This window comes from Protopterus annectens, chromosome 10.part0, assembly GCF_019279795.1.
Source record: "Protopterus annectens isolate FY-2018-M chromosome 10.part0, PAN1.0, whole genome shotgun sequence".
Classification (NCBI taxonomy): domain Eukaryota; kingdom Metazoa; phylum Chordata; order Ceratodontiformes; family Protopteridae; genus Protopterus; species Protopterus annectens.
In genome coordinates, this window is record NC_056744.1 from 787197174 (window position 1) to 787222771 (window position 25598).

The 25598-nt window shown below is 37.9% G+C and overlaps 1 protein-coding gene across 2 annotated transcripts in view; it reads right to left on the reverse strand.

Moving 5' to 3' along the window:
- LOC122813344 (putative ferric-chelate reductase 1) overlaps nucleotides 1-25598 on the reverse strand; it is a 754507-nt gene that overhangs the window by 536647 nt on the left and 192262 nt on the right. For both annotated transcript variants that reach the window (XM_044085608.1, XM_044085607.1), the window contains exon 3: nucleotides 9557-9693. In XM_044085608.1, the coding sequence (XP_043941543.1) occupies nucleotides 9557-9693 (137 nt within the window). The remainder of the gene's footprint in view (nucleotides 1-9556; nucleotides 9694-25598) is intronic.

Here is a 25598-nt window from a genome sequence, read left to right on the forward strand (position 1 = left end):
ATCTGAGCCGAAGCCCCGAGAGGAAGAGTCGGCACTGACAAAATCGGTACGACTATCCTCCCCGGACCTGACAGGAGAGTGTCAGCTCCTAGAGTCCCCAGTCAGCACCAAGGACATCTGAGTAGATGGAACCAATAACACCGGTGCAGGTCTCAGTTCCACAGGCTCAACAACTATCAGGTCGGGCTCCTTCTGCTCCGAAAGTCCAGTACGGCTCGGAGGAGTAGTCAAGTCCAGGTTAATGGTCTTTGGCTCCGACGAAGGTGTCGGAGCTGACAACAATTTAGCAAGGCCTGGTGCCCGTAAAAGCTTCTCCACTAGCCGGTCCATATCCATATCTGAGAGGCTGACAGAAGACTTCGAGAAGTGCACCGAAGGTGCTGATTGGAGCAGAGGAGATGAGGGAATCTCAGAGACCGGCTCCAAAGCTGTGAGCTGACTCTGAACAGAAGGGTCACTCGGTTCTGAGGACAGTGGAACCGATGACCCTACACCCTCCATTTTTTTAGTCTTTTTGGATGCTTTCGAGTCACCTGAGGACTTGGAAGACTTTCAGGATCTATAGCACCATCCTGGTCACCCAGCGCTTCAGAGAAAGGGTGCTGAAGTAAACCCCTATCCACTAATTTCCTCCTTCTCTCTAAAAGTACCCTGGAGGAGAAGGAGTGACATATACTGCAAGAGTCTTGGAGGTGTTTAGCTCCCAGACAATAAACACATTGAACATGCCCGTCAGTGAATGACCTTTTTTGTCCACAATCTGGACATTTTTTGAAACCAGATTTTGGATGTGGCTTCTCTTTCTCGTCAGACATCCCTATTATCAAATTAAACAATTGAAACACACTTAAGAAATTATCTACCAAAGTACTCCTAAGAAAGTGGTTAAATACTAGGCCAACTCTTAGGCCCAACACTATAGAAAAACAAAAGCCAACACAGGGCACTTATCTAAAACTAAGTCTAAGTCTAAAACTATAGAGATTTTATATATATATATATATATATATATATATATATATATATATATATACTGTCTTATCAAGAAGTCAAGAAAAAAAGTTTTTAAACTTGCAAATAATGAATCTATCGATTAATAATGGTCCGAGCTATCTGGAACACCGAGATCTGTGCCGCGGCAAACTAGATCTGAGGTAATTCCAGAAGTGCATCATGGGATAAGGGGCTTGGTCTCGAGCTACTGGCAAACCTTGAGCTTTGCTATAGGCCGTGTCAGAGCAGAGGATCGGCTCCGAACCCATCAGTGAGAATAAATGGCGAGACTTAACAACTTTACATCAACAGTTACCTGGGCCAGAAGGGAGTCACCACAATGATCTTGGGGGATTCCTTCTGATTCTTTGGAAGTACCCTAGATATTAGTGGAAGAGATAGAAAAGTATACAGGAACATTTCCTGCACAGAAGAGAAAAGGTATTCGTTTTCCAAGCCTTCATGCATTGATTCCTGAAGAAAATCTTGTTAATTGATTAGAAAGATGTACTTGAGGAGCTCTCCTCAGATGAAAAAAAACTTGGAAGAATCCCTGATCTAATTTTAATTCATGAGGGACTACTCTGGGCATGTTCAGCTCATCTGCCATATAATTTTGCTGTGAAGGAATTCAGGATGTCTGTGGAGTGAGATTGTGCTATGAAACTATATCCCAAGCTAAAACGGCTAATCTGCAAAAGGGGTTTGACCTGGTTCCCATTTTCTTTCTTGTTGATATACCACAGTAGGTGGTATTGTCTGTTACCACCTGAAGATGTCCTAGGGACCAAAGATGGTTCAAAGAGTTGAATGAGGAAAAGTATCTCATTGATATTTATGTGCTTGGATCTGCCCTTGGTGTCTCACAACTCCTTCAGATTTATCCCTGCTGAAACTGCTTCCAAATACAAAGTCTGAGGCATCTGTGGTGACAGACTATTTTGGAGCGGGGGGGGGGGGGTGAGAATGGAAGACCTGGATATAAGGATATTTATTGTCTCCACTAAGCGATTTCCCTTCTGACAAACCCCAGCACTGGGATTTGAAAAGATAAAGGGTATTGGTGCTGGGACTTTACAGATTTCAAATACCATTGTATCTTTCTCATGTGGAGTCTTGCCAGGTGTATCATGAGAATCAGAGATGCCATGAAACACAAACTCCTGAGATATTCCCTCACAGTGACAAAAGTCTGAGTGGAAAACCTTAGAAAAAGATCTAGGTATAGATTTATTTTTCATGTGGAAGAAATGCTCTTTGAACTTAGGTTTCTAGATGACATTCCGGGAACAATCCTGTTTGGAGGAGTAAAGAAAGACTTTTTAAAGTTCTCTTGGAATCTCATCCAAGAGAGAGATTCTTGGCACTTTCATAAAGACTAGGCAAAGATAAGCAAGTCTTATAAATATGGAAACGTGGATACCCTATAGCCTACAAGAAGCTATAACTAGATCTAGACACGTTGTGAACACTCTTGCTGCAGTGGATAGTCCACAGGGTAAAGCAGAGAACTGATAATGTGATTCAGGCACACAAAACCTTAAGAAACATATGAAGTCTGGATGAATAGGGAATTGATAAGCATCTTTTAAGTCAAGAGATGCCAGCAAACCTGAAAGAACAAGAGGTAGCAGGTTGTGAAGTGACATCATTTTGATTTTGAGCACTATCAAACAGTATAATTATGCAAAAACACACCCACCCACCCTTACCCATATAAGCAGTCACCCACCCCCCCAAACACATCTCACACACACACGCCCATACCCATACCCATGCACATAAACATACACAGACACCTAACCACATAGACATATATATATATATATATATATATATATATACATATATATATATACACATACATATATATATATATATATATATACACACATACATATATATATATATATATATATATATATATATATATATATATATAGATATAGATATATAAAAACACACATACGCAGAGACACAAACACACATGCAAACAAACACCCACAGAGATACAGGCAGACAGCCGCACACACAGAGACACACACACATGCAGGCAGATACACACACCACACACAGGCAGATACCCACACACACACCTATATGTACACACACAATCTATACGTGTACACACACAATCTATACGTGTACACACACATATCTATGTTTGCGCACACACACACACACACACCTGTACACACACACACCTATATGTAGGCACACAAACACATCTATACATGTACACACATCTATATGTACACACACACACACACACACACACACACACACACACACACCTATATGTAGACACAAACACATCTATACATGTACACACATCTATACGTACACACACACACACACACACACACACCTATATGTGTACACACACATCTATACATATATATACACACACACATCTATATGTAAACACACAAACACACATATCTATACACAGACACACACACACACACACACACACACACACACACACACACACACACACACACACACACACACACACACACCACACACAGGCAGATACCCACACACACACCTATATGTACACAGATCTATACGTGTACACACACATCTATACGTACACACACATATCTATGCTTGCGCACACACACACACACCTGTACACACACACACCTATATGTAGACACACAAACACATCTATACATGTACACACATCTATACGTACACACACGCGCATACATACACACACCTATATGTGTACACACACATCTATACGTACACACACACACACACACACACACACACACACACACATCTATATGTAAACACACAAACACACATATCTATACACAGACACACACGCACGCATACACACATACAGTGGATATAAAAAAGTGTACACACCCCTGTTAAAATACCCGGTTTTTGTGATATAAAAAATGAGGCCACAATAAATCATTTCAAAAATTTTCCCACCGTTAATGTGACCTATGACCTGTACAATTCAACTGTTAGGAGAAAAATATCAAAAATAAAAACGTACGATAAGCTGGTTGCATAAGTGTGCACACCCTTAAACTAATACTTTGTTGAAGCACCTTTTGATTTAATTACAGCATTCAGTCTTCTTGGGTAGGAGTCTATCAGCATGACACATCTTGACTTGGCAATATTTGCCCACTCTTCCTTGCAAAAGCACTCCAAATCTGTCAGATTGTGAGGGCATCTCTTGTGCACAGCCCTCTTCAGGTCACCCCACAGATTTTCTATTGGATTTAGGTCTGGGCTCTGGCTGGGTCACTCCAAAACTTTAATTCTGTTCTGGTGAAGCTATTCTTTTGTTGATTTGGATGTATGCCTGGGGTCATTGTCGTGTTGAAAGGTGAAATTCCTCTTCATCTTCAGCTTTTTAGCAGATGTCTGAAGGTTTCGGGCCAAAAGTGACTGGTATTTGGAAGTGTCCATAATTCCCGCCACCTTGACTAAAGCCCCAGTTCCAGCTGAAGAAAAGCAACCCCAAAGCATGATACTGCCACCACCATGCTTCACCATGGGAATGGTGTTCTTTTGGTGATGTGAAGTGTTGTTTTTGCGCCAAACGTACCTTTTGGAATTGTGGCCAAAAAGTTTAACCTAGGTTTCATCAATCCATAACACATTTTCCCACATGCTTTTGGGAGACAAGATGTATTGTTTTGCAAATTTTAGCCAGGCCTGGATGCTCTTCTGTGTAAGAAAAGGCTTCTGTCTTGCAACCCTACCCCACAGTCCAGACATATGGAGAATACGAGAGATTATTGTCACATGTAGTACATAACCAGTACTTGCCAGAAATTCCTGCAGATCCTTCAGTGTTGCTGTAGGTCTCTTGGCGGCCTCGTTGACCAGTTTTCATCTCGTCATCAATTTTGGGGGGATGTCCAGTTCTTTGCAATGTCACTGTTGTCCCATGTTTTCTCCTCTTTTTGATGACTGTCTTCACTGTTCCATGGTATATCCAATGCTCTGGAAATTTTTTTGTACTCTTCTCCTGACTGATGCCTTTCAACAATGAGATCCCTTTGATGCTTTGTAAGCTCTCTGCAGACCATGGCTTTTGCTGTAGCAGGCAACTGAGTAAATGTCAGGAAAATCCTACTAGGACAGCTGAACTGTATTTGGGGTTAATCAAAGTCTCTTTAATTGATGGCTGGCGTGTATCTAAGAAGACTGAATGCTGTAATTAAATCAAAAGGTGCTTCAACAAAGTATTAGTTTAAGGGTGTGCACACTTATGCAACCAGCATATTGTACGTTTTATATTTTTATATTTTTCCACTAACAGATTTGTTTGTTTTTCAATTGAATTGTGCAGGTTATAGGTCACATTAAAGGTGGGAAAAGTTTTGAAATGATTTATTGTGGTTTCATTTTTTTTATCACAAAAACCTAGCATTTTAACAGGGGGTTGTATACTTTTTATATCCACTGTATCTGTATGTAGAAACACAAATATCTACACGTAGACACACACACACACACACACACACACACACACACACACACACACACACACACACATACACAAACACACATATCTGTACACATATCTACACATAGACACATACACATATCTATACGTACACACACACACATACACATCTATACATACACACGGGTCTACTTTGTTTCACTGAAAACACACCAAAAAAACGCATTTCACTGAAAATCAGTTGCCTGAGCACAATTCACTGAAAGCTCAATTCACTGAAAACTCATTTGACTGAAACTCATTTCGTTGAAAGGTATATGCCCTGTTCCCCCACTGTAGTGCAATCCTGGAGTTAGTATATATAGCAAGGGGGGGCACTGCCCCCCACATTGGGGGGGTAGTGCTTAGCCCCCCCATCTGTTTTAAACATTGGAAACCATAGACATGGATACTTACAAGTTGAATGAATAACTCTTTCCTGAAGATAATATATACCCAAACTATATGGAGGGGGCTACACCCACCCACACCCTCCCCCCAATGTGGGGGTCTGTGCCCCCTCTTACTATATATACTAACGCCAGGATCGCATTACAGTGAGGAACAGGGCATATACCTTTCAACAAAATGAGTTTCAGTGAAGTGTGCTTCAGTGAAATGAAGTAGACCCACACACACATCTATACGCGCACACGCACACACACACACACACACACACACACACACACACACATATCTGTACATACACACAGGCACAGATCTATACCTACACCCAGACACACATATCTCTATGTACACAAACACCTCTCTATTCATACGCGCACACCTATCTATATGTACACACACACACCTATATGCACACACACACACATATATATATATATATATATATATATATATATATATATATTGACAGAGAGAGATAGAAAGTGCACACAAATGACTTTTCAAACAAACATGAAAGAAAAATAAATTCATAAGTAAGTCCAGCTGACTATCACAAACAGTTTTAGAAAAGACATTTCCAAAACTGGTCTCAAAGCATTTTCTCTCTTTGGCACTAGTAACATCTCTGAATAAAACATCTTCCATACCTGGGGAGGAGGAACTGATTCTAACACTCCTTAGAACAGCATGTGATGAAACACTAGTGGAAACAAAACAGTCTGATCTGGAGGATGAGGACTGACCTCCTGGAAAGGAGGAATTTATTCCCATTGCAGTCTGTAAACTGAATGAAAGTTTCAGGAAAATGGGTTCTGAAGATCAATCTGTTGCCAAAAATAAATAAATAAATAAATAGAGAATCAGATTTTCTGGAAGAAAAAAGGGGCCAGGGTGGGAGGGAATCACAAGATCTAGTCATTCAGGCTTGCCTTGGTTTTGGGAGTTAAGACTTTTTTGGAACCCCCTTGTCATTTCTTCTTAAATGACCATTTACCTGAATTTTGTTGAGATTTTTTTTTTTTTGCCAAAATTGGATGAGGAGATAGAAAATCTTTTGGACAATTTGGGAAAGGAGAGCTGAAAAATCTCAGAGATCCCTTGGATTAGCATGCCCCTTTTATCATACGTTTTGATCACCTCTACAACAGAGGAGCCAAACACTAAATCTCTAGCCACAGAAGAATTAAAAATCTTATTTTAACATATTCTGGGAGTTCTAAGAATGCAGCCATGCAAACCTCCTCAAAACAGTAACAGTGAACACAGCCATAAAAGAGGTATCAACAGAGTCTCTGTCACATACACACACACACACACACACACACACACACACACACACACACACACACACACTGCAACAATGAGTAATGACCTGTGCAACAAAATGAAGTTATTTATAGCAGATTTTTACACACAAGAAGGAACTGCAGATAAAACATTCCTCATACTTTCAAAAGTTGTTGGAATAAACTTTAACACATGAGCTTGGCAATTCAAAATTCTGAAAATCAAGGTTGCAGAAGTATACACTTTTTCCCCATATCTATCAATAATTTTCCCCTCCTTATCAGAAAGGGTATGATTTTAACTAAGTGCTTAGCAGCAGTGTGAACAGCTAAAGCTTTAGTTGCTGGATCAGTTTTGGGAATAGAGTTCAAAAACATAAAAGACTGACAACTTTATATCCTGTGTTACTTTTACAGGCAGCTGTTTGACTATCAGGAAAATTGTGACACACAAATCCTCGAAAGCAGACAAAGCAGGAGGAATGGGTGTAGGTTCTGGAGAATCCTTCTGTAACAACTTATAGCATTTTTGAAGGACTGAGACACCTCAGTGTTCTACTGAAAACACTGAAACATTCTAGTAATAATCTCAGAGAAAGATACCCCCAGGGATAAATCAGAAACTGAACTCTTCTGAGTCTGAATCAGAAATCTGAGGAAAAAACCCTGTAACCATCCCTGCATCTTCCTGTTTATATTCAGAATCTTGAGTCTCTTCAGGAAAAGAGGAATCTCTTTTACTATAAACTACTTTACAAGAAGGATCAATAGCCTGAATTAATTCCTTAGATAGACCCAGTAAACTACTCATACCCAAACAAATTTGATCAGTAGATAAACATTCAATTTTCTGTTTCTTTTTGACAGGAAAATTGGGATTGACCGTGTTACTAATGCCAACAGCAGCTTCTCTAGGGATGGGGTACAGCATTCTGACAAAACAGGGAAACTGTTTTTGTTCCCTTTCCTAGGACCAACAAGAGTGGCTCTCCCTTGCCCACTGAGGGGACCCCAACAGCCGCAGAGGACATGGCTAATTTCTGGTCCATATTGGCTGTAGGTGCTACACCAGAGGGATGAAAGGTAAAAGAGTGGTCCGAGGTACAACAAATGGCCACAACAGAGTCACCCATCTGCTGCTGAGGCAAATTACTGACCTGCTGTGAAAGGAAAGGCTGATTGCTTAACTTTTTCTTTTTGTGGCTTGAGGGACCACAGACAGTGGGACAAGTAGTCTGTTCTATGACCAAGCCAAAAATGGTGCCTCTTTCCAGGAGAAGACCAGCAGAAAATGCAGATAAACAGTACTAGTCTATAAAACTTACTTTTTTCACAGAAAAACACAGTAAAGAGCAAGTCAAAACACTATGCCAGCCCTACAAATGTAAAACAAACACACTTTCTTCACAGAAAATAATGCTTTCAGTTACTTTACACCACTTAAATGGACAGAAAAAAATAAGCACTCCATTTAAAAATATGTTACAGTCTTGTGACAGTCCATTAAAACATACAACTCCTAGCTTAAAAATAACTTTAATGAAGAGTAAATGGATAAAACAGCAGCACAAATAAGAAAATGGATGTTTTTTTCTACAAAGGGAACTTGTCTGCCCAGCAAAAGAACAGCACAAGCTGATCAATAATCTTTGAAAACATCAGAGAGCATACTCTTCGGTGACAGTAAAGCTCTGAAGGTTTTTGCACCCAAACTTCTGTTTTAGTCAACTCAACTCAACCTGCCTGACAGTTTGGGCATGTGCAAGGTGCCCTGAAGTTTTGGAAGCTGTCTTTCTATTATATCCTTGACAGGATAACCTATATAGCTAAAGCTATTGCAGCAGTGAGCAATATGATGATTATGGGTGATTGGTACATCATAAAACTGTAACACATTGCTATCCTGTGTTTCGTATGTTATAGTAATGGATACCCTCAGAGTACATTGTGCGTTCTGCGTTTATAAGATATACAGTTGTGGGCCTTGCATTTAACTTTTCCTTTATCTTTAAATGCATAGTGTGCTATTAACGGAGAGGACACACTGCTAATGCTGTGTACCTATGTCATGCAGTGCTGAAGATCCAAATACCTGTGGTCTATTAAGTTACAGGGTATACAGCAATCCTACATAAAACCATGCTGCTTCCAAAGCTTTCCAACATATAAAGTAACATACAGGAGTGAATAAGACTATACATAGCCTCCCTATTACTTGAGGAAAGCTGCTACAGCTTTAGTTTAAGAAAAAAATAAAACAATTTCAATGGTTGCAAGAAGCTTTTCAAAGGGCTACAGAATAGTTGAAATGTTGCACAGCAATTTGAAATGCAACTCATCTGCATAGTAAATAACACATTACTTGTAATAAACAATAACATACCAATAGACTGCTGCAAGAGATAGCCTGAGCTGAGGAGTCAGTGCTGATGAATGTGCCAATTGGTGCATCATTTGAAGCTGTTCTAGTCCGTACCAGAAATCCTTTAAATGTTTGAATGTTGTTACCTTGTATTGTCACTTTGTGAAATAAGAAACAAAAAGCTTAAGCACTTTGTCATGGACCAAAATATTAAGATATTAACAGTAACTTCCCCTGCAAGTCTCAATGTTACCAAAATGACAGCTGCAAAACAAAGAGCTAAAACCACCCTAATGCACCAATATATTAAAGTGCTTTGTAGTAAAAATTTAAATCAGTAATCAGATGTTGTAATACCATACCTGTGTTATCCATTTGTACAAGACTCACACCCAGCTTAGTCATGCCCTGTTATACTCCAGTGTACAGCCTTCTTCCATTATTCTCCATTTCACACTGCATAAGTTCCTAACAGTTACCAGCTAAAATCTCAGAGATGAAATAAGAAATCCAAACCAATCTGTAGGTAAATCTGTCAGCCGCTAACTAGTTGATTTGTTCACCCTGATGTACAATTCATCAGACATTAACTAGTTGATTTGTTCAGCCTGACATACCCTGTTTTTCATTGCATGCAGTCAGTATCAGTCATTTAATAAATAACTTATTGAATCATGAGGCAGATCAACATTTTTCAGGTGTTTAAAGTAATTTCATAAATGTTAGTCTAGCACATCTACATTGCTCAGTTTGTGTTCTTGTACTTCAATTGCTGTTCCTGTTCTGTGCTCAGAGTACTGATCTACTGTAGCAGGTGAGTGCTGCAACAATGATGCTCAAATAATTCATATACATTTGGATTTTTTTTATTTGGACTTAGGCGCCTTGTGCTGCAAATGGTAAATGAAACCCAAAAGTGTGCAGGAATCCCCAACATCATTATAGTTATATGATTTTCAAAATACTTATCCATGCATTTCATACATTTTGAACTAAAACCCATTGCAATTGGACCCAGGACAAACGTCTGCTAATCTGGATATAGCCCATTCAGGTCATGTACTGCAAATGAAAGTAGATTCTGTATTTTCCATTGTTGGTAGTATAAACATCATAAATCTGCTTTAGAAAGAAGGAGATCAAAGTCTTAGGCTATGGCAAAGAAAATATTATTTGCTCTCCTGAAATGCAGGGCACAGTGTAGCACACTTACCTCTGAGGATGTGTTTTCAAGTAACTCATCATGGTCCAGTGTCTCAGCTATCCTTCATACATGTATGGATGTGGGATGTGAATATACATACATATATGTATACACACATACACACACACACACACACACACACACACACACACACACACACAATATACATGTATATATATATTTGTATAAATTACCACAGTCCACCACTGCTTCTCCACCAAAACGACACAAAAAAATCAAAGAGCCTCCGCTGGCTTTACCATAAAGGGCAACCCTCCGAAACAAATCAAAACCAAGGTAGTAAAGGAACCCAAACGATATGAAATGGCACAATTGCTCAGTTCCAAAACCATATAAATCCACTGCTCAGTACAACGATAAAAAGTACTTTAATGAATGAAAAATAACACTAATACATAGACGAAACTGGGATTCATAATAATATTGGCATAGATGGGGGCGCATGAGGACCCCATTGCCACCCCACCTATCTGATGGTAAATATCTCCTTGAAAATAAATAAAATTGTTTTTCAAAACTAGCTCCATGTTTTCAAGTACCAATCTAAACTCTGCTTTGCTTAAAAAATTAAATTCAATTAACATATGTACAAACCAACCTAACCCAATATCATGCGGTATTACTGAAAATAAATTTTTAACATCAACTGTAATAAAAATATAATTTTCATGGTAAGGAACAGTATTGAATTTGGTTAAAAAGTCCCAAGAATCAATAAGTATATGATAGTAATCTTTATAAAAATACTTTAACTTCGTATCTACATAAATAGCTAAAGTCTGTGTTTTGGAACACTGAGATGTCACTATGGGTCTTGTGGGGGGGGGGGGGGTTGGGCATCTTTATGTATTTTTGGGATGCCGAAAATTTCAGGAATCACTGGTTTAGATACTTTGAAAAAATTGTATAGATCCACATCTATAAGCCCTTGTAAAAGGTTATCTTCCAACCACAGGTCTATTTTCTTATAACAAATATTCATTTCATTCCTGGATGCAATCTGGTATCTATCACCTGTATTTAAAATCTCAAGCATCCTTCTGGTATAATCCCAGTGGTCCATCAAAACCACCCCTCCCCCTTTGTCAGGCTTCATAATTCTTATTTTATCATTACACTGTAACATCTTCAAAATATTAATTTCTTCCACCGTCAGGTTACCATATTCTTTAATTCCATCATCCACCCTGAAACCTTCCCTAACCATATTCAATACATATGTCTCAAAGTTGGAAATATCATGATGTAAGGGGGGATTAAACACACTCCTTTTTAACACATTTGTTACCGTTTGTTCCTCTTGTTTAGATGTAAACTTCAGATGCAACTTCCTTGTAAATAATTTTATGTCAAGTAGAATCTCATCAATTTTGGTTTTTTTAATGGGTATAAATGAAAACCCTTTTGTGAAAAGACCAAAAAAACTATTTGTGACCTCTAATTCAGTAAAATTATATATATAAACATTATTTTCAACACATATTTTACACCCATTAGGGTTAACATATTCATTGTTACTAATATCCATTTCTCCAGACCAGTCAGTATCATAATAATCATCTCCACTATGTATACTCTCTGTTATGTGTACAGAACTAAAAACATCCTCATTCTCAATAGGGGGTATTCCAATATTATCTAATTCACACCTCATCTGTAATTGTTTCCCCCTTGTTTCCTCGAATAGTGGTTCCCTGTTGCCTCCGCATAGGAAAAAGGGCGATTCTGTTTCTTTAGTCTTTCGGACCTCCTTGGGTCCTCTCCCCCTTCCCCTAAAGGGTCAAAGTGGTCCAACTCATCATTACCTACAAAATCGACATGTTCATTGTTTAGATTAGTATAAACTGGCCCTCTTTCCTGAAACTGTGTCCTATATCTATTAGGTGTTTCAAAGTCTGGCCTTCTACCACCAATCTCACTAATGGGAGACAAATTATCATTGGAGAACCTTTTACTGTAATATTTACTTGGATCCACATAAGCCCTACCTTCTTTATAATCACGCAAATCACGTTCAATTTTCCCCAACTTCCTTTTGTAGTTTTTAGACACATTAAAATCCACATCATGAAGCACTTTACAATAAATATTTTTGTATTCATGCACAGTAAAAAGTACATCTTTACTAATATCTTGTTGCAATTTGTCAATTCTTTTTTTAGTATCCTCTAATACTTCTACATTACTACGTATCATTGCCTTTAAAATTGAAATACCACACTCGTTAAGTATGTCCGAAATAACTTTAAATAATTGTACATTCCCCCGTATGTTGTTGGGGTATTTTTTGAGTCTCAGTCCCTTAGGTACTATATTGCGCTCAACACATTGTGTGAGGTACCAGTTCTCCAGACATAAGTTCCTATATTTATTTAAATCGACTTCAAAAAGCTTACATTTGTCTTTATAACTGTAGTTGTCCTTGGATGTTTTTTCCGTTTCTTGCATTGTCGTTGAAAAAGATTTATCAAGCCATTCAGAAAATGATATATTGTTATATACATCCAAGGCATTACTACCTTTGAAAGGAGCAGTTAAATTAGATGATCTTTCACGAGTCGGGTTGCCGAAGCGTTCGCCATTACCATTACCAGAAACACAGCCATCACCATCGGTTGTGGATCGTGACGTCATCACCGGCCTCCAACAAACTTCCGGGCTTCCCTGAGCACAAGGAATGGACTCACCCGAGCCCAACAAACTGCCTGAATCAACTGTACCTTGCGAATGGCTATGTATAAGCCTGAGAAGTTGGCTTAATAAAGAATTCTCACTCTCCCTGGGGGATCCCTCGTAACGCTAGCGGTTTAACAAGTAACCACAGTCCACCATTGCTTCTCCACCAAAACGACACAAAAAAATCAAAGAACCTCCGCTGGCTTTACCATAAAGGGCTACCCTCCGAAACAAATCAAAACCAAGGTAGTAAAGGAACCCAAACGATATGAAATGGCACAATTGCTCAGTTCCAAAACCATATAAATCCACTGCTCAGTACAACGATAAAAAGTACTTTAATGAATGAAAAATAACACTAATACATAGACGAAACTGGGATTCATAATAATATTGGCATAGATGGGGGCGCATGAGGACCCCATTGCCACCCCACCTATCTGATGGTGAATATCTCCTTGAAAATAAATAAAATTGTTTTTCAAAACTAGCTCCATGTTTTCAAGTACCAATCTAAACTCTGCTTTGCTTAAAAAATTAAATTAAATTAACATATGTTCAAACCAACCTAACCCAATATCATGCGGTATTACTGAAAATAAATCTTTAACATCAACTGTAATAAAAATATAATTTTCATGGTAAGGAACAGTATTGAATTTGGTTAAAAAGTCCCAAGAATCAATAAGTATATGATAGTAATCTTTATAAAAATACTTTAACTTTGTATCTACATAAATAGCTAAAGTCTGTGTTTTGGAACACTGAGATGTCACTATGGGTCTTAGGGGGGGGGTTTTGGGCATCTTTATGTATTTTTGGGATGCCGAAAATTTCAGGAATCACTGGTTTAAATTGGAATTAAAGAATATGGTAACCTGACAGTGGAAGAAATTAATATTTTGAAGATGTTACAGTGTAATGATAAAATAAGAATTATGAAGCCTGACAAAGGGGGAGGGGTGGTTTTGATGGACCACTGGGATTATACCAGAAGGATGCTTGAGATTTTAAATACAGGTGATAGATACCAGATTGCATCCAGGAATGAAATGAATATTTGTTATAAGAAAATAGACCTGTGGTTGGAAGATAACCTTTTACAAGGGCTTATAGATGTGGATCTATACAATTTTTTCAAAGTATCTAAACCAGTGATTCCTGAAAATTTCGGCATCCCAAAAATACATAAAGATGCCAAACCCCCCCCCCCCCAAGACCCATAGTGACATCTCAGTGTTCCAAAACACAGACTTTAGCTATTTATGTAGATACAAAGTTAAAGTATTTTTATAAAGATTACTATTATATACTTATTGATTCTTGGGACTTTTTAACCAAATTCAATACTGTTCCTTACCATGAAAATTATATTTTTATTACAGTTGATGTTAAAGATTTATTTTCAGTAATACCGCATGATATTGGTTAGGTTGGTTTGAACATATGTTAATTGAATTTAATTTTTTAAGCAAAGCAGAGTTTAGATTGATACTTGAAAACATGGAGCTAGTTTTGAAAAACAATTTTATTTATTTTCAAGGAGATATTTACCATCAGATAGGTGGGGTGGCAATGGGGTCCTCATGCGCCCCCATCTATGCCAATATTATTATGAATCCCAGTTTCGTCTATGTATTAGTGTTATTTTTCATTCATTAAAGTACTTTTTATCGCTGTATTGAGCAGTGGATTTATATGGTTTTGGAACTGAGCAATTGTGCCATTTCATATCGTTTGGGTTCCTTTACTACCTTGGTTTTTGATTTGTTTCGGAGGGTAGCCATTTATATAAATTATCTATACCTGTACACACACACGGGTTTGTGTTAGCATGCATTACATAAGAAATAGTCACTCTAAAATAAACCTTAACTTTACAAGCATGTAATAGCTTATTTACATCAGAATAATACTTCTGAGCATTTTAGAGGTGTTTTGAAGAAATGCAACTTTTAGTACTCAAAAGTGTTTACCTTTCAAACAGTTCATATATTTTTCAAGCTTCATCAGTTGCTTTGCAGATCTACAGAATTTAATGACTAGTTACACTGGAGTCCTAATCTTCCATTTGGAACAGTGATTGCTGTATTATTGCTTTTCCTGGAGACATGACTTCAGGATCACACTTTCTACCTGTCTCTTTGATCACAGTTCTTGCAGTCTGTTTTATTGGAAAATGATTGGCACTACTTCCTGAATCATCAATGTGTCATGCACAGAGATCTGTAATTCCTTCTCTACAGCTTTATATCTTCCCCATAAATAAAACTTTAAATCGTAATTAAGCTGTTCTACCAACTATTTCGGTTTCATGCTGTGACCTTTCTCGTGGCTTTTATGTTTCTACTTTAACTTCAAAATTTGACAGTTTCTATCATACCAGTATTTTTGTCCCTATTTCTTTCCAGAACTTCCTTTGCTTCTAGCTGATTTTCAAACATCAGGAAAGTAGTTAAACTAGGTTGTTCACTTTTCAATCTTCTACCCATTAACAACTGAAATGGTGAAAGACTAAATACATGGAAATGAGTTTTCCTAAATTCCAAACCTGTAAGGTGACGATCACTTAGTGCTTATTTCTATAGCTTTTTTTCCATGAAAATTTTCACTGTTTGCATAGTATTGCCTCCTTTCCCCCTTCTAATGTAATAAACTTGATGCAACATACTGGAACCCCCACTAGTATACAAATTTCCTTAATTCCCAATTTCTGTAGAGTGGATCAATGATAAATATGATGGCATCAGATATTTTCCATTACAGAATCTTTTTTTTTTGTGTTTGTAAAATGTTTCTGGAAATAATCATACTGATAGAGACAAACAGTTACACATACAAGATACATAGTTTCTCTGCAATGGAACAAACCTCTACTTATTCAACTCAACTCTGCAGTGCATAACATGATGACAGTATCAAAGAAAAGGGTAAAATTCTGCACCATGTTTTCCGTCTGAGTTGACATTCCCGGCTAAAACATCACATATACTACTCTGTTTTTTTTATGTTTATATTTACAAATAAGATGCATGCACCATAGCAATCATTTATTTTCTCAGTTGTTTCAGTACTATTATTTTTGTTAGCTATTAAACTTTAAACTCTGGACATGACTTATTTCTCCTCTAAAAAAAAAAAAAATTGAATGGAATTTCTTTCATTGCTCAAGACTTTTGCTCAATCCATCCTTTCACTGTAATATCATACCTGCATTTTTTTAAGTTAGTCAGTACATCCCTTAAATCTTTTGATTTAATCAGTGGAAGTATGACATGAAAGTAAGTAGCATACTGTGCATTCTGGGACATGCCTTTTATAAAACCTTCTGTCCAGGCTTTCAAAAGTTTGTGGTTTGCTTCTTCCTTAACTTCTTTACCATGACATGGATTTTCTCAGCCATATTGTTGACGAATCTTTCCTACCTAAACATATTTTTTTCTGCACCTGTAAAGTCTCCTTATTTACAGGAAACTGATCTATTCCCTTTCAGGCTTATTGCTTCTGTATCATTTTGATTGGCATTTACTTGCAACACAACTGTTTACTCACATCATAGTGCTTTAACAATGGAGTATATCTAACAAGATTCTTGAGCATTTCAAAAGTCTTTACCTATTCATAGCTCCATTTCTAGGTGACAACTTACTATATGATCTTTCTTACAGGTGAAGGTATTTCAGGCACATTGAGTACAAACTTCATAACACATCACGTCATTCCCAAAGCAATTTGCATAATGCACGGCGTGCCTTTGTCTTTTCGGAAACCACCCTGATTCCCTGCATCAAGTTTTTGTCTCTCTGACATTCAAATATGACCACTGCATTTCAGAATCATTACTCTTACTTCATGTCCTGTAATACAGCTTGAGATTCTGATGTCTTAATATTAATAAATGGATTAATTTCTTTTCATGCTCTTCCTTTATATGACTCCAAATTAATAGATCAGTTATGTGTGTATCATCTTCCAAGTTTTCATTTACTTGTCTACTTTCTGGAATATCTTTGTTCCTTATGTAATGTGAGCTGCCTACAACTTGAAGCCTAATTCTTCTAGCTTTTTCTACCAGAAACCCTAATCCATAATACTATAAAAACTTAAGATATTACATTCTTGTGGCCACCTTTTCAACTGTAAACCAAAAGTAATGCTTGCTTTTAATAATTTTATTCACATCTTGCAGCTCAGCAATGTAAATCTCATCTTGCTTCAGAATACAGTAGTAAGCATACTAGCAAACCATTCTATTGGGTCTGTTTCATAATTGCTCCTAAACTTTCACAGGTTAGTAGATTCATACATTAATACTAAGCTTATGGTTGGAAAAGCATCAAAAAAACTTAGACACATTTCTCTTACAGTGGCAAGGGTAGACTATTTGCTGTTGGACAGAAAATAATTCACATTAATATCAGGTATGAATTTGCAGATTCCCATTCAGAAAATAATTATGAAGATAGGCAGAAAGGTACGTTGCTTGATGCAGCAACACAGACTCTGCATGCAGGAGATTTCACCCAGATGCTGCTGGGTTTCACCAATGCTAGTGGACTAGCAGCCTCCCTCCCACACGATGTGCAAGCTGGTGTAGGCTGATCCGGCTCATCTTCTTGTCTGTTTCCTCGTACAGCCATGCAGCTAATTGACTCCATATCACATAATCCGTAGTCAGAGCGTCACCCCTCTAGACCACGGGGCTGTGGTCTGCTCTGCATTACTTCTGAGACATATTATGTACCACTGGTAGAACACCAGGTTTTATTTGATGTGATATTCTCCTGGCAAGCATTCTAATTTTGTAAATTAATTAGCTCATACAGGAAATACTTGGACAAAAAACTGTCAAAAGCTTCAAATACAAATGTGTGTTCATTAATACAACAAATTCATGAAAAGCATTATACAGACTAAGAAACATAGGGCTGTTTGGAAAAAGACGCGAATGAGGAGTGTGAAAATATAAAGAACAAAACCTAGAGATTTTGAAAAGCATAAAAAAGAAACAGTCATGCAAAAGAAAGAAAGATCTGATATGGTGCAATATTTATTCAAAGGAGAAAGTCAAACCAATCAATAAAAAAAAGCAGCTCCAAAGATATTTGACCACCTGTATCTGCTATGCTTTTTAAGTTGCATTTAAATGTACTTTTTATATGTGTTGATGTGTCTTTAAACTTTAGGTTCTTAGTATAGCAAGCTGAGCTCTTACTGGGTGATGAGATCACATGCCAGTGGCGGATTTAGGCATGGGCAAAGGGGCGCGCCAGCCCCTTTTTCAACTTTCTTCTTTCGCGCTCGCCCCTTTTAAAACTTTCTTCTTTTTTTTTTTGAAAATCGGGTGCATCTTTCCTGAAGAATCCTGTTACCAATGCGCCAAGTACATCGGAGATGTGATTGGAGGTTGGTGTCAGATGATGATTTTTTTTTTATTAACATAACGGTCCTCCTCCAACTGCATCTCCTCTTGTAATTTAGGCGCGTTGGTGACAGCTGACAGGAATCGTTGGGTAAGCTATTGTCGGAAGACAAGCTCGTTCAATTTTAAAATAAAAACTAGATGGACGAGACGGGAATCTCACTAAGAAAATTAACACAAGTATCAGTTGTTTTTTTCATTGGTTAGTGTTGTCTCACTATACTTTCTTCAGTTTAGTTGCTGGAACCCAAGCTGGTAGTGTTCAGAAAATTGCCCCTAGGTGTTTGTGCATGTAAAGGAATCTCTGATTTCTCAAGCATCTTTTTGTAACAATCTCTTATATTCAATTGATGGGTTAAGTACTATATTCAAAACACACCAGGCAGTGCTTTGAATCATCATCTTACTGACTGTTAAATGAATATTATTCAGTTGTTTCCGTATATATGCCACAATTTCAAGAATGATGTGTATTTTTTCTAGCTTATTTTTGGCTTGTTTCTGGTGTTTTTTTTAATTCAGAATTTCTATGATGTCTGTTACTCGGATATTATGAATGTCTTGTTAAAAGGTAGATAGTAATAGTGAGAAACGTTCTGTATTCAGATAACCATATGCTGTAAATATGTGTAAATAATGGCACTGCAAACTTCAGATGAGTTTCTTCGACTGTTTACTGTATGGCTTAACTATTATCAGTAATCTTAGCTTCTTTTGAAAAAATTTTACTTGTTGATATTTTCTGTAACTTTATATTGTATTGCTTAATATAAGTTTTTTCTACCACTTCATTGTATTAAGTTAATCTAAGCTTCAACTTGCATTAATAAGTTTTGGGGAGCTTTTCTCCCTGGTCTACTGATGAAAATTTTTTTTCATGGCCCAGTCAGAATGTGTGTGTGTGTGTGTGTGTGTGTGTGTGTGTGTGTGTGTGTGTGTGTGTGTGTGTGTGTGTGTGCTCACTTGCGTGTGTGAGCACTCATACTTTTGTGCCTGCATGCATAGGTTAACTACCAAAGTATGACTTTTTAAGGAGTTCATTCTTTGACTCTTTTTTCTTCTTCTCCATATTAATTATTTATATTTTATTTACCATTTGTTAACTAATTTAGTCCCACTAGGCTAGTAATCTCTTTTCATGGGAGACATGAGGTGATATTTATAGTACTAGGGGAAATTTGTCTAGGGCATCAGGATCGGTGCCATGGGATCTTTTATATACATCTGAGCTGCCACTAAGTCAAGCAAATGGGACCTCAGTTTAACATCTCAAACAAAGGATGGCATACTCAGGAGTGCAGTAGCCCCTCAATGTTATACTGCATTGTCAGCGATCTACTTCTTCCCTAAACATATTTGTCTTCTAAAAGCTTTTTAAATATCAGACTTTTTCCTGAAAGTGCTAACAAGCTGAGAAAAAATTTAAAGTTCAGAAGTTGCATATAAATATAGTAGCTAAATACCTAGCAATCTCTTCCTACATGTAAGCTTTTCCTGGCTAAAAACTGCAATGCTGATTAATAAATATGTAAAAAGAACAAGACAAGAAGGAATTAAAGTTAAAAAAGACATTTAGAATTGTTTTTCACTGGAAAATAGTGGGAAATGGCAACCTCACATCACCTAACAAGACAACAATCCTAAAAGATGGCATGGGGCAGATGTATGATAGAGAGGCTACATGTTACTACAGACAGAAGAATAGTTCTATAAATTAGAGTGTGGGTACTCATTAGCTGTCAGACCTGGTAGTGTGCACTTTTCTACTCGAGCTGTATGTGTATATTTGCTACCAGGTTGTAACACATAAAATCAACAAACAGGAACTACACAATGCAACATCATGGTAAAACTTACAGTTTATTTCTCTGCAACATGTGTTACCAGTTAAGAAAAAAAAAACAGCCATGTGGTGTCAGGGAGCTGCAAAAACAATTATGATGTAAAACTAGAAAAAAGTAGACAGTATAAAATGCAGAATCACAATAAACAAGAGACATATGTATAATTATATGGAGGATGCAGTTATCATTTAAATAAAAGCTTTCTGAGAAAGGGTTCAGTTTCATTGCATGGGACCTCATTGACTTTAATTGATGCCTTAGGACAAGCGAAATCACTGGTGCAGTAAATTTTAGTGGCCATGGTGCTGCACTGCCTTCTTCTGACCTAATTTAGCTAGTGCATATAACCTGGACACTTTCCATCAAATAACTGAATACTTTAAATGTATACACCTGAACAGCAACTGTAAAGTATATTATACTCAATTGAAGCAGACATTGCTTTGTGGTTAATGCAGTTAGCAAACTTAGTAGTATTTAAGATAAAAGCATATACTTTCAATTATAGCTACTGACTAATTCTCATTTACTTACTGGATGCAGCTGTGTATGACAGTTTTTTCCCCTTATATTATTCTCTCTTCCTTTTGTGAGAATTAAAGTCATTTGGTCAAAGGATAACTTAATCTGCTGCCGAATTCTGTTATGATAAAATATAAGGTGCAACAGGTGTTCTAAAGCTTAAGATAAAACAACTGTCTAGAATGACTGAACTGCAAGAGACTAGAAAAAATATTTTTCATTTGTTGACTGGGTTAGTCCCACTATGCAGTTCTAGCCTATCTTCAAGGAAGACCTTAGGTATTTATACTAATAGGGAACGTTTGGGCAGGACATTGAGGAACATCCCTTACTATTTTCAATGGGCACTGTGGGAAGTTCTACATCCACTTGAGCTACTACCAACTTAAGCAGACAGGTCCTTGGTTAAACATCTCATCAAAAGGATGACACACTTGGGAGTGCAGCAGCAGCACCCTAATGCAGCACTGCTGCATCAGCGACCCAATCTCCTGCAGTGGGAATAGACTCTACAGCCTTCTAGTCTTCCAAAACCAAAAGGCAACTTTGTTACCTGTTAAGCCACTGACACTTGTTGTGTCTTTCGGCTTATCCTGGTTAGGGGTCGCCACAGCTGAACTCCGGTCCACTAATGTTTGGTAGTGGATTTTTACGTGCCGAGTTACCAGCCCTGACGCACAACCTTCAACAAAGGCACGCTCATTCATGCATGCCTCCACACAGAAGACGCTCTTAGCTGAGAATCGAATGGGACATCGTCTTGTTGTGAGGCGACAACACTACCGCAGCACCGTTAAGCCACTGACACTAATAAGTTAAATTAAGAAATGCTCAATGTCTGAACAATATTCCCCTATTTACGGAAAATATCTCACATCATCCCCCTACACAAAAGGGGCTTCTCAAAATAAAACTAATTACCATCCCATAGCCATCCTCTCCCCACTAGCTTAAATATTTGAAAAATGTATTCACTCCCAACTCCTCAACCACCTCCTCACACACAACCTCCTCTCCCCCACTCAACATGGATTTAGGCCAAAACATAGCACTAGCACTGCCCAATTATCTTTTACAAATACCATCCAAGGTCTCATTAATGATGGCCAAATTGTCTCCTCTATATTCCTTGACATGTCAAAAGCCTTTGACAACGTTTCCCACCAAATCCTACTAAACAAACTGGCATCCCATGGCCTCACCACATCTGCCCTTTCCTGGTTCCATAGTTACCTCTCTAACTGTCAGCACGTCATCAAATGGGAAAACACTCTGTCCCCCCTTCTTCCTATCAATGTAGGAGTACCCCAGGGATCCATTCTTGGCCCCCTACTCTTTATTATTTTTACTAACACCCTCAGCTCTGTAACCCATCTAGCCTCCATAATCCAGTACACCGATAACTCCACGTGTATCTGTTCAGCCTCTACCCCCCCCTCCCCGCCCCCCAGGACCTACAAACAAAAATGGAAAAATCTTTCCACGATATAGAAAATTACCTCACTAACCATCAACTTATATTAAACCCTAACAAAACCAAGTTAATCATTTTCAATTATAACAAATACAAAACACACCAGTCCCCACTTATGATCCTTTCCACAAACGGAACCAAAATTTAATCCACTAACCAATCCAAACTCCTAGGATTCACTATTGCTACCATCAGATGAAGTCTTGTTAGATGAAAGCGCTTAACCAACCTGTCGGATGTGATTTTATGTCAATAAAGGATTTGGAAGGAAGCGAGTGGTGAACTGTTTTGTGCTGGTGCTGTAATTATTGAAGCAGGAGAGTCGATTGCATTGAGCTGGTGCTTTGCTTGGAGCAGGTGTTTTTACTGTTTATTTGGTTGACTGTTCCATTGCCTTCATATTGCTTAAAAAATGTCAGGAATTAAATTCTAAACTCAGCACCGACTATATGACCCTTATGTATGAGTTTTTTCTAGATACTGAAAAAGAACTGCAAAATAAGATGTTAGCACTGGAAAACAACATTCTAAACACATCTTGTTATAAAGATTATTTGCACTGTTATAGTGATATGTTGGAATGTTTAACAGTCTATGAAAATTACTTCAACTACACAAACGCATAAGTTAACTAGGTGTGATGATAGGAGGTACTGCCAGCCATGCCAGGAGAAACAGAGTAGTGGATTTGTACCATATGCCAGCACAGCTAGCTGGAATTTTGTAAATAATTATATGTCATTTGCATATAAAACTGATTTGTACAGATGTTTGTGCTGAAAATGTATTTGTGAGTCTTACGTGTGTTAAAATGTATGAACAGTGTGTCCTGCTGAAAGGAAAAGAAATGTACATGCATTACTGTAACTGTTTAAATGTATACATTGTAACAGCATATACTGGAAGTGAAGTGGTTAATCTTAACCACCTGACTTTGCAAAATATTCTTAAAATTAAATTACTTTATGGGTTAAGCCATATAGATGTTATCATACAGTTTTGAATGGAGCCAAGGGCACAATGTATGTGCTAGAGGATAGGTTGCAGCTCTTGTAGGAAGAGTTAAATAGTTTTATGTTTTTATGCTTTCCAGCAGCTACACCACATCCATGCAATGCTCTATCTGTGTGTATTGTAGCACGTAGGTGCTAAACCCTGGTAGCTTCTAGTGATGGGGGACAGTAAGGGAAACAGAGTGAGATGACCAGATGTATGTGATGGCATTCTGTACAGAAATAACATTTTAATATTACAGGAGACTGAAGTCTCAGGAGCATTCTGTATTGTATCTTTTGACCTGACAACAAGGACCACTTACCCCTTTTGCATTGCTCTAGTCAGTAAGTAGGAATAGTAATTATTTTAGTCAATCAGGACAAGACAGTGAGACTATCCAAATACTTTTTTTCTATAACAGTGTGAAACTGTTTTAATATTCCCTGTGACTGAAACTCTGGTATATACTGTAAATAGATATTTAGTATTTTCTTGTTCTTTCATTAAATATATTTAAACTTTTCATTGTCGCTGGTTCTTTTTAGAAAATATTTAAGCTTTCAAAGTATTTGCAAGTATTTATTTGGTGATAACTCTGGCCATTCCTGAAAGCCTTCCTGTTTGGTCAACATTACCATTTGTATTAATATTAGTTTCAGTCAGTATAATCAGATACTCTTGTAAGAGCCTTAAAGTAGGTTGCAGGAGATCTGGTGGCAGTGATAACTACCTTATAGTCTGGGCAGAAGGGGACATAGCAGGTGAATCTGTGCCAGATTTTCCCAGGTGTGTGTGTGTGTGTGTGTGTGTGTGTGTGTGTGTGTGTGTGTGTGTGTGTGTGTGTATATGAGTGTGTGTATGTGTGTGTATGTGTGTGTGTGTGTGTGTGTGTGTGTGTGTGTGTGTGTGTGTGTGTGTGTATGTGTGTGTGTGCATGTGTGTGTGCATGTGTGTGTGTGTGTGTGTGTGCATGTGTGTGTGCACACATGTCTGCAAATAAAATCATAAAGAATGTGAGCATCAGCTACTTGGAGCAGGGGCATAAAGCACTAGTTTCACAGAGAGGGTGTGAGAGGACTTAGCATGGAACCCCAGCTAAGGACTCAGCTCTAAACTCTGCCAATGGGGAGTCTTACTGGGGGTCTGGGCAGATATAGAGAGGAACCAGCCCCTGGACTGGGCTTGTTCCTTGTGTGCTCTTAAGGGAAATTGTGCTTGATACAGAGAGGTCTGCATCTGGAAATACTGAGTGTATCCATTTGTATTCCAAGTGAACGTCCTTCTCCAGTGTCAGTGGTGAAAATTCAGGCTCCTTGATTACTGGCCCAGAGTGAGGACATCACACTAGGATTATCAGTAACTTTAGAAACAGAATACTTTTTCTTGACCTAAGAACACGAAGTTTAGGAAGGCAAGCAATGGTAATTCTGTGCATTAACTAGATGACATTACTTTGCCAGTGACTGCCTCTGCATTGTGAGGTGGTGCATCTAGTCCATTTGCAAATGAAAATGTTTTTAATGTAAATACTGCACATGATGATGGTGCACAAAATACCTTGCTACAAAGGCACTTAGCTGTACATACCACCACTAATTGTGCTAACGTTAATAAATTTTCAGTACCATCTACATCTAATAATGCAGTTTCTCATGAGCAGGATTTTCGCCAAGTTCTGACATCCAGGAAGTTGAATCTCCCTCAGACAGCAGAGCTATGAACAAGAAACCAATCATGGGGAAGAAACACAGACCAAAGAGGAAGAGGAAATGTCATTATGAGATCAAACAGTCTGTAGACTCACAGCAGGTTGAAAGTGAAGAGATGAACAATTCTACAATTCTGACACTGTTAATTTATCTAGCAGCATACTGCTACTGATATTTCCTTGCTATTGAGGAGGC